Source organism: Typopeltis vanoorti, chromosome 8 (assembly GCF_054136105.1).
Source record: "Typopeltis vanoorti isolate ZY-2024b chromosome 8, IOZ_Tvanoo_1.0, whole genome shotgun sequence".
NCBI lineage: Eukaryota > Metazoa > Arthropoda > Arachnida > Uropygi > Thelyphonidae > Typopeltis > Typopeltis vanoorti.
Window position 1 is genome coordinate 17,868,754 of NC_143556.1, and position 15,319 is coordinate 17,884,072.

The 15,319-nt window shown below is 36.7% G+C and overlaps 1 protein-coding gene across 1 annotated transcript in view; it reads right to left on the bottom strand.

Annotated features, from left to right (window-relative positions):
• hyx (cell division cycle 73 hyrax) overlaps positions 1-15,319 on the bottom strand; it is a 199,560-nt gene that overhangs the window by 108,315 nt on the left and 75,926 nt on the right. The window contains exon 6 of the mRNA XM_090396538.1: positions 592-677. Coding sequence (XP_090252664.1) covers positions 592-677 — 86 coding nt within the window. The remainder of the gene's footprint in view (positions 1-591; positions 678-15,319) is intronic.

The window sequence follows — 15,319 nt, forward strand, 5'->3', positions numbered from 1 at the left end:
AATTTGTTGGAAAAAACTGGTCAACCATAGCCAAGAACAGAGAAGGATGGAAAGAGCCGGAGGAGGCCTTTGTCCAGCAGTGAACTGAAAATGGCTGAAAAGAAAAACCTTTCTTCAATGGAATTCATTTTGAAACTTGCAAATTTAAAGAACCATTATAAAGAAGTGTCATTTCTTACATTTAATATTATGATGGTCAGTGGTTATTCCATGGTGCCCATTGTCTAACATTTCGTATTTTCAAAAATGGATATAATTCATATGTTCTTCATATCTCATAATAACAGATCAATCAGTGTGACCACAGACCACAAGAGCAAGAAATTCTGTAAACATCAGGAGGAGACAAGGTATACTTTATGTTTTGTAAAAGGAAAGAAGGAAATTTGTTTCTGAACATGGAAAGACTTGAAAAAGTTCAATTTTTCTTAGGATTAGAACAATATTTTCAAAAACAATTCTGACATTAACCAACTTCCGTTAAAATTTCTATGAGAAAATTCGTTAATACATTACCTGTAAATTTAAAAAAAAAAATGTACCAAAAACAATAAAAAAGAAAAGAAAAGGAAAGAAGAAAATTATCCATACCTAATTTGCTCTGTTGTTACAGATGCTTCTTTTGGTGCGTCAAGTCGAGCAGCTAACTGTTCTTTTGCTTTTTGTACCTGGCCTTCCTATATAACAAAATTATTAAGAAGAAATATATGTCTACTGTAATTGTAATTACTATACTATAATGAATTAACTGATAAGCTACAGTAGAAACTAATTATTCTCAACATGGAGAGGGAAAAGTACTTACTTTGTAAAGTCACACTGTGCAGTGCAGCACCCCCCCCTCCCAACACACACACACACAGTACTGTTATAACGTGTCATTGCTGTAGGTAATATTTACTTAATATGGTTTAACGCCTTTACTTAACTATCTCTTGAATAATTTGCCCTATCTCAGCAGCACCTATAATGTGTCTGTCTTTGTCTTACTATTATATACTTCAGCCCCTCAGATGATCACGTGCTCGAGTCTGATCTACAAAGAGATTGTCTCAAGGTTAGGCCAACTCCTTAGTAACAAAGCTTCTGAAGTTAACTTCTCTTAAGGTTCTGGGAAAATTTATTTGTTCCGCTGCGCCACCCAGAACCCTTAGATTGGAAAAACTTCTCAGTCAAGAAGTGAGCCTTCAGATATGCACGTGGTTAATCTAATCTATTTGTATACTAAGTTAACAATTATCAATATCTTCTATAATCAACCATGTTTGCAGTCGTGGTCTTAATTAACAATTATCTCCCGCTTAGATACGAATAATTTATGAGTAACGCATCGGATTCTTAGACACAGGCAACCAAATTAATAAGAGCAAAAGGTTTATTTAACATAACGATCATCATACAGAATAAAGATTATCACTGCTACTAGATTACAAAGTAAAATTAATCAATATATATCACACAGTAATTAATACTACAAAAACATTATGTTCTAAGATTCAAAGCTCGCATTCTTAGATTATAAAACCAATAATGACCTTTAGGTGTTAATCAAGCTGTCTGGATTAGACATCTCTACAGCTCTTAAACATGGCTAGCAATCAACACAAGTACAATTATAAAACATAGCACATATTGCTCACTGACAATGATTAAAATATCACAGTTCTGTCTTAATTTTAGATAGAGTCTCAAAACTTTATGAAGGTCTAAGATTCTTAAGTTACAATTTCCTTCCTCTCTCACATTACTTGATTAAAGGTTTACTATACCGAACTCGAGGATTCCTCATGCTTGTCCTTTCGATTCTTGGATTCCTTTCCTTCCAAACATTTTCTTCTCTCTATGTTAAGGCTAAAATTCCTGTCAGCTTAGGTTGGTCCTCATGGAGCCTGCATACCGATCATCTATGCCTAGAATATTCTTAGCGCGAGGCGATTCTGCATCTATAAGACACACTACCTGGTCACTATCTTTTCCGGGTGTTGCCCATTGCTTCGAAAATCCACTATTCGTTCATCGTAGGGCTTGGAATCCGCGATCCCTCTAATCATGACCCGACACCTCCGACTTCTGTCACCGAGAGAGCAGACTCCAGACAAAAAAGCCTCCGTGGGGGGGGGGGCGGTCCAGCCCTTTTATTTTATATCAACTCCTATCGGGACTCCTTTTAACCCTAAATTTTCACCCAACACTTTATTCCTTTGCACTCATGGGTCTTGCCTTTTCGTAGTGTCGTCCCCGAAAACTTAGGGCACCACGTGCCATATATGCTCACGTGACTGCTTGAGACAACTTACTAATCCAGTGTCTTGCCAGCGTACTTTGACCTTATAATCTCAGTTGGTTATATGCAATTTACACAGTAATTCTTTTATATCAATTCTAACAAAAAAATATGTATATAACAAATTCATTGTCTAACATACAATTTAGTAGGTATTCTACACGGGAATATTCACAAGTTTTACACTAATTACGGTATCCAATATTTGTCAGGCTATATACAACTTATACTAAAATACAAGCATATCCTTTTCAAGGGTTTTAACTTGTCAAATTATGAATGAAACATTCCTTAGTGAATTGTATTCATTCACAACTTAACAAAGGTTTCCCCTACCCTTTAAAAAATTTTCTACAAAAAATTTTTTTTTTCTTCGTGTTCCCCCTTTCAATTCCAGGGGGAGTCTTCGTCTCGAATAAATCTGTCTTTCAAATTGCCATTAGCCATGACTATGTTTTCAGAATTCCTTCCTTTTGTTTTTTCTCTCACATCATGCTGTGGACTCCTTTGATTATAAAAGTAACGTGTATTACCTGGATTGTTTTTTATTTTTTGTAAAATGCTCTGAATATGATTTATTTTACTGCAGGCTCTCCTAATTCTCTTTTTGATGCGAACATAATTAACCCCCAGCACTGTAGGTTGAAATTCATCCAAACTCATGTCTGAGTCACTATTTATTTCTCATGCCCTTCCAATTAACGAATTATTGCATGCTGGATGACCTGTCTCTTCTGACAAAGAGGCCTCCTCCATGCTCAATAGATTACATACTGGGTTAATCTCAGATCTATCAGCCTGCTCTTCGTTACTCTGTCTCTGAAGCTTAAAGCTGAATGAGTCCTTGTCCTCACTGTAAGACAGTGATATACAATCTTCCTTGGTGATTCGCCTTCTTCCAAGAGACATATCTCCCTCCTTGCGTAATTACATGCAGAGTTATATCTTATCAGGAAATCATTCCCTAGAATCAACTTTATGTGTGGAGAGAACTTCTAGGCAGAACCAAAAACTCATGCCAAACACACAGATTGAATTCAGGTAAGTACACCTTTAAGTTTACTGATTTGGTCACGTGAATTGTGGAGACTGTAATTCCAGATATTCTCAAGGTCTTCCTGAGATACGAAACTTCCCCTTTTGCATAAGGCTCCAATATTCTAAAATAATCCCCTGAAATGATGGAGGTCTGAGAACCAGTGTCTATCAGAACTCTTTACAAGATACTTGAAAGTATCTTCAAGTATCTTTGCCCAGTGTTGTACTACCTTACCCCAGTCATAAAGATACTTTCAGGCACAAACTTTGTTTGCTCACACACTTGGATAAAGGATTAAACTAAATTTATTATAGTCTAACCAAGTGAAAAATAAGCTTTCAACATCTTTCTCTAAATCCAGAGTAATTTAATAAAAAGTTGGCACACCTTTTGGCAACTCGTATAGGTAGAGATAACCTTGCTATTGCTTCTGCCTGGTATCTCCACGTCTGGGCCTGGCTCCCACTGAAGAGGCCTCAATAAAGGTCAAAACTAGTCTGGGTAGTGGCCCTCCCCTTAATGCATAATATTATACATATCCGCAAGGAGATATGTTTTGCATTATGGAAGATACTGAGATAGGAGTGATGTTGGCTTGCTCCACCTTTGCAACGAGTTTCCCGGTGTTGTACTACCTTACCCCAGTCCTGAAGATACTTTCAGGTGCAAACTTTGTTTGCTCACACTTGGATTAAGGATTAAACTAAATTTATTATAGTCTAACTAAGTGAAAAATAAACTTTCAACAAGTTTTACACTAATTACGGTATTCAATATATGTCAGGCTATATACAACTTATACTAAAATACAAGCATATCCTTTTCAAAAGTTTTAGCTTGTCAAATTATGAATGAAACATTCCTTAGTGAATTGTATTCATTCACAATTTAACAATACAAATATGTTTTTTTGTTTTTTTTGTATCAATTTTAAACTACTCATGTGTTGGGTTAATGTTAAAAAATTATGACGCATACCTCTAATTAAGAAAGCTGCTGTATTACAATAGTCTAAAGTTATTTACAAATCTTTTGTAAGTGTGTTTGGTATTCTCTAACATCAGAAATTACCAAACCTAGAATCTCTTATTTCTGATCTAATGCATCTCAAAATTGCTTTCTCACTTTACAGCATGCATTCAATTTCATTTGCTATCTTCATCACTGTGCAAATTCTGGTAATCACCCTAGCTCGCTGAATATTTATTTCTAAAATTTGATTTTCCACAGTCCAAATACACTGAAATAACATCATCTTCCTTGGGAGAGAAGGAGGGGGGGGGTATCTTCTGATTAAGTCAGAAGAAATGCTGAGTATCTGTTATTAGCATTAATTTAACACAAAAAACCTGCCATCATACATCCTAACGCCCTGGGTGTTTTTCCATATATATCTACACACCAACACCCTGTAGATATTAACTCTCCATTTTAAAAATTCAAGCCTTAAACTTAATTTAACATGTCCACATTTCCTTTCTACTATCCTTCATCCAGCCATTCAGTTTTGAATCCTTTGGCATTATCATGGTACCAAATGAAGAGATTATGGAAAAAGGAATTTTCACTACATTTTTCCATAATATGATTAATGTTCCTGCTCTCCACATCCCAACACTTACTCTCACCTAATGTCTAAAATGATCTTTGCTGGAATGAAGGCCTTTATCTCGCATTCCACTGCAAAACACAACCATTATCCAAGCCCTGGTTCTTCAAGGGAAGTGTAAGAAAAATATTTGGTACACAAATAGCTAAAGTCAAAAACTAAAGCTTCACATTTAGCTTACACTTTTGGGTCAACCAACAAATTCAACATTTAAAGGGCAAAGTGTAAAAAACTTACTTCCTCTTTCATATGAATGCCACCCATGTAAGGTTGTGATATCCCACCAATCTACTGCAGAACTGCGATTGACCAAAGGTTATCATCAGGAGAACCCGGTTCTAGATTTATAACACTAATTCTCCTGTAGTTTATATATATATATATATATTATTATTATGGGCAACTCCAGGTAGTCCTTAGACTCATCGAGGGAGACCCAAATCATGTTCATCACAACTATTCGACATTCACACAGTATCTATCATACCTTGCCTTAAACTCATTCACTGTCACAGCACCCACTACAGACTCTGGCAGCTTATTCCACTCATTCACCACTCTAAAAGTAAAGAACCCAGCTCTAACACCCTTACTAACCACACTCTTGCCCAGCTTCCATGGATGCCCCCTAGTCCTCCCACCACCAGCCCTGTTCTCAAAAATATCTTCTGAATTAATCTTATAGAAACCCTTCAGTAATTTGAATGTCTCAATCATATCTCCCCTCCTCCGCCTATCAACCAATTTCTGCAACCCACAAATCCTCAACCTGTTCTCATACGGTTCATTCCACAGACCTGCTATCATCTTGGTCACTCGTCTCTGGATCCTCTCAACCTCCTCCCCATCAAGAAGAAACCTAGGTGAACAAATCTGGGCACAGTAGTCAAGATGGGGCTTTATCAAGGCTTGATACAGAGGAACAATAACATGAATAACATGTTATTGTTCTTGTCTCTGCTCGTCAAAGTATTCTTCAGCAACCAAGTGATTTGATGAGCTGATTTGGCCGCTTTTGCAATGTGCCCCCTAAACTTTAACTCCTTATCCACCAACACTCCTAAATCTCTCGCCTCATTAATTTCCTGGAGTACAGTTCCACCAATGTAGTAAACTGCTGCTAATCTTTTCACCCCAAAATGTATAATCTTACATTTTGCCACATTAAATTGACATCCATTCTCCTTAGCCCAGACCTCCAATCTATCCAAATCATCCTGCAAAATTTTGACATCATCTGCAAACAAATGAACTGTTCCTCTCAGATCCTTTCCTATATCATTAGTGAACAAATTAAACAGCAGTGGTCCAAGAACAGATCCTTGTTGCACACCACTAGTCACAGGCCGTCTTTTGGACTCTACTCCTGAATAAACCACTCTCTGATATCTCTCCGTCAACTATCCATCTCACCAATCCTAGATCCATCCCCATATGCTGCATTTTACCGATTAGAATTCCATGTGGTATCCCATCAAAGGCCTTAGCAAGGTCCAGTAGAATCACTGTAAGCCCATTACCCTTATCCAGTTCAGCCGTCACTGTGTTATAATACGTGAGCAAGTTACTGAGGCATGACCTACCCTTCACAAAATCATGCTGTCCCCGATACAGTATCCCATTTTCATCTATCCAATCTTGTATTTTCCTCTTGACTATTTTCTCGAAGACCTTGAAACGATTCCTGTTATGCTGATTGGCCGGTAATTTTCAACAGCAGCCTTGCAACCATCTTTATGCAGCAGAACTATTTTCCCCACTTTCCATCCCCTTGGGACTGACCCAGACCCGAGGCTCAAATTAAACAAAATGGTCAAGGGTACTGACAATTCTTTGAAGTGGCTAAAGACATGTCGTACTTCATGTACGACACGAGCTGGTATACCATCCAATCCCACAGATGTATTGACATTGAGGTTCTGTAATAGACTATTTACCTCTACTTCATTCATCACAATTCCAGTATAAGCTGCTGGTTCTTCCATTCCTGCAATGTCACCACCTGGATGATATACTCTTGCAAAGTGCTTGCTCAGTAATTCCACTATATCGACTGATTCAGTTACCTCCCTACCCTCAGCATTTTTTAAAATCATTCTGCCATGAACAATTTTCCTTTTACTTGCAACATATTGAAAAAACTGTTTGGCATTCTCTTTAGCCTGCATGGCCAATATTTGTTAATAATCCGCTTTTGCTTTTTTTACCACCCTTGTTACCTTTCTGGCCTGAGCTTTATACTGTTCCTGCACCTGCAGGTCCCTTTCTCCTTAAATTCCCTCCACAATTGTTTCTTTTTTTGCAGCTTATGCTTAATGGTGTTATTCATCCATTTAACCCCTACTTGATTTATTATTCGGACTCTTGGTATACAGTCAACCATTGCCTTCTGCAAACACTTCTTAACCATCTCCCATGCACTATCAACTACATCGTTAATGTAGTTTATATATGATCATTGATTATATAATCGTTAATCATGGCGTCATCGTTAAATAAATTTCAATTTGTTATAATTCTTGGATTTTTAGTCAGTTTATATTAAAATGAACATATACTGCTACTACTATTAACTAATGGGTTAATAGTAGTAGTTACCATTTCCCTTCTGACGAGGGTAATTGTGCACTTGCAAAAGCATATCAGAAGACACTCAACAGCATTGGAATTAATATCAACAGACTTATCTTCTTGAAAAGATGTAAATTTTTCTCAATTATTCCGAAGTTCCTACAATTTAGAGAAATCATTACTACAGAAAGAGCGCACTGAATTTAACTAAAGCTAAACTAGATCTTTTAAGGGAGAGGATTTGCGACACAAAACGCAATTTATCTTTGCTTTTCACAGAAAAACCATCATTAGAAAACCAATTAGCAGCCTGCTTAGACCTTAGACCGCGCATTACGATCTCAAAACTTAAACACAAGCCAATCAGAAAGTTCAACTTACTCAAGTCAAGAAAAGAAAGGTCTACTCTAAATAATTGTCATAACAGACTTAAAAATTTGGTAATTAACAAATCGTCATACGTCCTAAGTCCCGATGAAGAGAAAATTCTCGAAAAAGGTCTAAATTTTGTATTGGCACCAAAATGCATTCCTAAAGAACTACTTTTAACTAAGATGGAAAAAGCAGCTTTGCTACTTCCTGCCGCAGACGCGAGTTTACTTCGCATAGAAGCAATTCTTGTAATCAACAATGCAAAACCTCCTTCTGATAATATATCCCCTGGTGAGAGACTTGCAATTAAAAATCTAAGAATTAACAAGGACATCGTCATCTTAAAAGCTGATAAGGGGAATGCAACTGTAGTTCTAGATAAAACAGACTACCGAGAAAAAATCTTAACATTGTTAGAGTCAGATAGTTATTCGGAAATTGAGAGGGATCCAACAAGAGAAATAGAACCAATAATCTCCGTCAAAAGACTACAGAAATTCCACGAAATATACGGCTTTCCATCTGTTCTTTACACCCACTCATTCGAAGGCTATATGGTCTTCCTAAGGTACATAAAGAAAACTATCCACTGAGACCTATAGTAGACAGCATCGACTCACCCACCTACAGGTTATCTAAATATCTGGCATCATCGTTAAAAGCTTATGCAGGAAAATCTTCTTATATTAAAAACTCAACGGATTTTGTCTCTAAAATCAAGGAATCTACATCGTGGTGAGCTTTGACGTGGTAGCACTCTTTACCAACATTCCAACACAAGAAGTTCTCCATATTTTAAAGAACAAGATTTCAAATAAAATGTTCTCTCTACTATCTCACTGTGTAAACTCTGGCTATTTTGAATTCGAAGGTAAACTTTATAAACAGGTCAAAGGACATTAGCTATGGGAAGCCCCCTCTCTTCTATATTAGCCAATATTTTTTTGTTCAAAATCGAGGATTTTGAACAAAAGGCAATCTCCTCTTTTAGTTTAAAACCAAGAATTTGGCTTAGATATGTGGATGATATATTCCTCATATGGGAGCATGGTATTGAGAATCTTCACAGGTTTCTCAACCACTTAAACAACCTCCATCAGGATATCAAATTAACCATGGAGATTGAAGAAAATAGTTCCCCCTGTTTCCTAGATGTTAAACTCACCAAGACGCCTGAATCAATAAAAGTCTCTATATTTAGAAAGCCAACACACACAGACAGATATTTGCATGCGTCCTCACATCACCATCCAGCATAAAAGTTGGGTATTATATCAACTCTTGCGAATCGTGCAAGATCTGTACTGTCAGATGAAGAAGAACTAAAAAAAGAGCTACAACATCTTAAATGGACCTTTAAAAGCAATGGCTACTCTTTAAAAAGTATCAACAAACAATTTCCCACCGTCAACGTAGAGACACAGGACGACTCCAAAGATTATATCTCCTTGCCATATAGCAGCACACTATCCAAAAAACTGAGTAGAATCTTAAAGAAATTTAACATACAAACGTGCTTCTCGACTCTTCCAAAAATAAGATCAAGTTTCAGCAACTACAAACAATCTCACAACTTTCTACAATTCCCAGGTGTATACAAAGTCAGATGCGAGTGTGGAAAACCTTACTATGGCCAAATGGAGAAATCTATCCTCCTACGTCTTGAGGAACACCAGAGAGCCATTGCTTACAAGAGAACCAGAGCTACTGCCCTATCAGGCCATGTCCTGTTTTCAATAAACACGAACAACGAAAGCCGCCAACATGAAGTAAATTGGACAACAACTTCAAACCTACACATTTGCCACGATGAGGTAGAACGGCGCATTGTCGAGTCAAAAGAAATCACCTTGGACCCTCTTCATATGAACAATAATCTCAGCTATAATTTGCCTGACTCTTTTAGCTATACTATCAGATACTGGAGATCGCGTGGTTCCACACATGCACAAGTGTACAACAATAGAACTTTAACACGGACTATAGCTCAAGTTCATAATAACTGTAATTTACAGTCGAATATTATAGCTTTATAATTGTATAGCTTTAGAGTGTCTCAATCTTTTTTTTCAGTGTCTTTTAATAGCTTTCTATGTTCTTAACGGCTGATGAAGTTAATTCCGACAAAACATGTTGCGTTTTCAAATAAATCTCAATTTGTTATAATTCTCGGATTTTTAGTCAGTAGTTTATATTAAAATTAATATATATATATATATATATATACACACACACACTGCTTGGGAAAAAAGCCAATGGACACCCCAGTGTGAGAAACAAACATCCATGGCATACCCTAATAAGATGTGGTACCTCCTTTCGTTGCAATGACTGCAACCTATGAGACATACTTTCCACAAGTGTACAATAGTGATTAATGGGAATTTTGGACCATTCTTCCTGTAGGCATGCAATGAGGTCCTGAACTGTAGTGAGGGAGGGGGGATGTCCCTTGACCTCATCCGATGCTCCAGTTCATCCCACAGATGTTCAATAGGATTGAGATCAAGGCTCTGTGGGGGCCAGTGAAGTATTGTGACATTCATGTGCACAAATCACACAGTTACAGCAGCAGCATTATGATACAGTGCATTGTCTTGCTGAAATAGCAATGGCCAGTTCTGCAGAAATGCCACAAAGTAAGAAGCATTGCATTGTCCAGAATGTTCAGATATTTCTTGAAGTTCAATGTTTGTAGCACCACAAACAGAGGTCCAATGCCAAATCAGGAAAAAAAAAAAAAAAAATAGAACCATACCATCTTGCAGCCACTTTTGAATTTCATAGTTGTGGTTACACACTGGTAAGAGACGTTCACTAGGCATCTGCCACACCTATCCCTCTACTCAGCAGAGGATGTAACATGATTCATCGCTCTATAACACAAATTTTCAAGCTTCCACATCCTAGTACATGCTCTTTGCACAAGGAAGATGATGCTGCATGTTGTTTCTGATAATGAGAGGCTTGCATATTGTAGTCCTACCATGGAAACCCATGTTATGTGCATCGGTTCTGAATGTTTTTTGTGCAGATTCATGTTCGATCGATGCCAGGAACTCCACATTCAATGTGTTGACCAACAAATGGTGGTGTTTACATATTATCCTTCATAGAGCCCTATGATCAGGTTCAGTAAGCAGGTCATCTACTGTGGGTAGCACTTGCAGATGACTCCCTGCACTTCCATCTCAGTATGGTATCACTGATTGTTGATCTGGGTTGGCCCAATTTGTCAACATGTTACAGGCCTATCTGTCACAAATAGATAGGCCTGCAACGTGGCATCCTATCACAACGCCACTTTCAAACTTTATCAGTTCCCTTCTCAGAGCTATTTCACCCAGACACAGTTGCACTGACTTGAAAGTATCATATTCCTCCAATTTATACAGGCTACAAACACGTAACTCGTTAAATGGCATAATGCACCTTGCCAATGGGGTGTCCATCGACTTCTTTCCATGATGAGTGTGTGTGTGTCTGTAAAGAAAAGTGTGTTTAAAATAATAACATACAACTGCATAATGCTTATTTACATAAACAGTAGAAATGGCAACTGTTTCTTATACTTCTATTATGAACTTGTCCAGTCAACTGCATAACGCTTATTATCAAATACAAGTTTATAGAGAAATTTCACTCATTTCTCAATTTCTCTAATATATTGTGCAATGCTTAATAAATAGTTGTTTTTTTTCTAAATATGTGTGTATATGTTTACTTTTCACTTACATAGCAATCTCTCATGCTCATTTTCCACACTATATTAACCAATAGTTTTTCAGTTTGCTGGTTTTTGAAGGTTGCTTTTTATATCTACATAAATACTGTACATTCACTATGCTAGGAATCTACAGTAACTGGGAAGATGGTCCTTCTTTGGTTGCTTTAGAAAATGCCAGAACAACAAAAATATGACACTAATAAGCAAAAAAAAAAAAAAAAAAAAAGAAAAGACACCATCAGCTATTTTTGTACTGAGAACATTCTGATAAAAAGCACATGGTTAACCATGTGGTTTTTATCTTCTCAAATGGTAATGCATTTCCTATGTTCTTAATGTTTCTTAAATTTCATGTTAAAACAAAAGACTGTGTACAATTTTTTTAAATTTTATTTATTTAGGTGGGGATATGAATTTCATCAACTGGTGTGTGTGAGACTGAAGTGGCTTGAAAAAGTTCCATGTTTAGTCTCTAGAGCAGTTTCTGGATTATGTAAAAAATAAATGAAAAAATACGAAAAAAAAAAAAAAATATATATATATATATATATATATATATAAAATTAATAAAAATGGGAAAAAATTCATAGCCCACCTACAGCACAAATGTACTATAGGTTTATAGGAGCCTTTTGTGTTTGGGAGTCACATAAACTATTTATTTATTTACTTTTTTTTTTGACATGTTTGTGATATACACTTCTATAGCTTCTTGTTCAAATTTTCCACTGCCAGCATGTTTGGTTAAGAAGAAAGTACCTTTGCAATGACATGAATGGTTTTCAATGTCCTTTAGATGATAAATAATTTTTGTAATCCAGTGTGAGATCACCACACTGCTTACTACTGTAAAGTGGCTTGAAAAAGTTTCATGTCTGGGCTCTACAAACAATTTCTAGATTATCTAATCCATAGCCCATCCACAATACTGAAACGTTTTAGGGTTACAACTTCTCACATGGGATTGGGATTCACAAACATGCCTGATCCAGTTAATCTCATTATAATCTAGATATACAGTTAAACCCCGAGTTACATAAGTAATGCGTTCCGTAAACCTTTACGTAACTCGAATTTTACATAATCAAATTTGCAAATTATATAACAAAATGTTCAGTGGCTACTCATACCGCTGGCTTATATTAATTTTTTTGCCATCAATCAGATATTTTCCATTAATGATATTTTTCATTTTTGGAGTGATTAAAAAAAATTCAAAAATTATCAATTGTATTTGAATAATATACATACTGTAAACATGAATGAAAAAATACATAATATATAAGAATATAAAAACAAACTGAAATATTCACTTTTCAAATAAAAAAATGTCTTGTGACAGCTAAGCTGGGTGTTCTAAGGAATGCTGTTCTGCAGGAAGTTTACCCCTTTCGATGTTGAAGACTGAGGGTAGCTGGGATCATCTGAGTTGTCATCTTGACTTTGTTGTGAACACATCTCACAAACGTGTCTAGAGTAGATTGTGTGGTCACATGCTTCTTGTCCTTGTAGATGGCCTTCTAGCTAGATATATTGGAATAAATATGGCAGCTAGCATTCTGTGGGAAGTTTTACCCCTTTCGATGTTGAAGGCTGAGGGTAGTTGGGGTCGTCTAAGTTATCATTTTGACTTTGTTGTGAATGGCATCTGACAAACGTGTCTAGAGTAGATTGTGTGGTCACATGGTTCTTGTCCTTGTAGCTAGACATATTGGAATAGATACGGCAGCTAACATTTTCGAATCGCTCAGTGTTTTTGGATCCATCGATTCTAATTTTGCTAATGCCATGTCTATCAAGTTAAAAACCTCGGCTAGTCCCTTCATTGTAAATTTCTTTATGTCTGGTGGTTCAATTGGCTTAGTATTTTCTTCGGAATGCCTCCAACTGAATAAGGTCATCATTAGATAGCTCTTCATCGTGACTCAAAAGAAACTCGTTAATGTCACCGTTATTCACTTCCAGCTCTAATTGCTGTGCGAGTTGCACACACACATCTCCATCACCTGCTGTAATTCTTGTGTCAACTCAGCATCCGTATCATTGTTTCATCTGTATCAGCATCATTGTTTGCTCTCCTTCCGTGAAACTCTTAAAATTATGGACCATTTCTGGGCAGAGTTTCTTCAACACAGTGTTCATTGTTGTCTGCGTGATTTCATCCCAAGTTACCCCGATGTTTTTGATAGCGTTAAAGATGTTATAGTTCTTCCAGAAGTCACGTAGAGTGATGCCCTTACCACTAATCAATGGCCTTGATTGCTTGGGAAAACTACACCGCAGATAGCAGGCTTTGAAGGTCGCAACGATGCCTTGATCCATAGGCTGCAATAGTGAGGTAATTCTAGGAGGAAGGTAAACAACTTTTACGCCAAGATGAAAGTCATCCAAAGAGCAGGTCATGAGAGCAAGCTGGCATTCATGATGCCAGCCTGCTCTTTTAAATCCTCATATAAGTACATAGCCTTGTCCTGGATAATCAGTAAACTTAATCCGCTTTGTGTCAGATCATCGATTCAGTGAGACAACAATTTCTCTATCTCTGATATCGGGCCCAGCCTCTTCTTGGTAATAATTGTGCCCCCTTCAACGCTACCACACCTTTCGTGCTTTCAACAATGCGAACTTTATCCTTCACTATTGCATTCACTGTCGAAATAGGTCGATTTATTTCCCGAGCTATTGTTGATAGAATTTTTCCGCCTTCATACGTACAAATTATTTTCAACTTTTCTTCTAAAGTAATTGCAGCCATTTGTTTTTTAGTTTAATTACTGGCACATTTGGTTTTGCATTTGCATTCCATTTTAAAGGTAAAAAAACAACAAAACCAGCAGTGATAACAAGTGACTGAGCGAACTGCACGAGGTATCTACTACTCTACTGCAATATGGCTGTCAAAAATGTACCTGCGCAAAGCCACAAATGTGTTCATACACACTAGTAGATTTATTACATAACTGTGAAATTACATAAGTCATGCGTTAAGTAACTCGGGGTGTAACTGTACTTTCATCCTCCTATAGCAACTTAACTATAAAATTTTATACTCTATCACTTCACCATGAATCTGTGTTGATAAGCTAATAACAAAGCTAATTTACAATGAATTATGACTTCAACAAATTCTTAATCACTGAACATGTTCTTATGCACATAGAAGTATGCTTTATGCACTGCAGAAATGCCAGTTTTCCCGTGGATACTTAAACAATTCTGTAAGTGTTTATTTTATATCAGAAGTTACTATTCATCATCATCATCATCAAATTCCTGCCATGTACCCTCAAGGGGTGTACAGGATATGACAGTACTACATGAAAAAATTACATCATTACTAACTTCCTATCTACAATTTTCCTCCAAATCAGTCTGTTACTTGTCAAGACTCCAACATTATCAGATCTTATATTTCTATCATCTAAGGCACTTTGTACCGTATCAATCCACCTATATCTTGGTCTTCCTCTGGGTCGTTTTCCTGCCAACCTGGCAGAGAACACTTGTTTTGCTAATCTTTCCTCTCCCATTCTATTTAAGTGACCATACCATCTGAGATTAGCTCTGCTAATGCATTCCTGGATGCTGACAATGTCAAGTTCTTTCCTAACAGAAGTTACTATTCTGATATAAATTATTTTAAATCAGAATAAGCCGTACTTTTATACAGAATGAATTTTTGAGATACATTATTTTCACTTCACTATTCAAATAAGA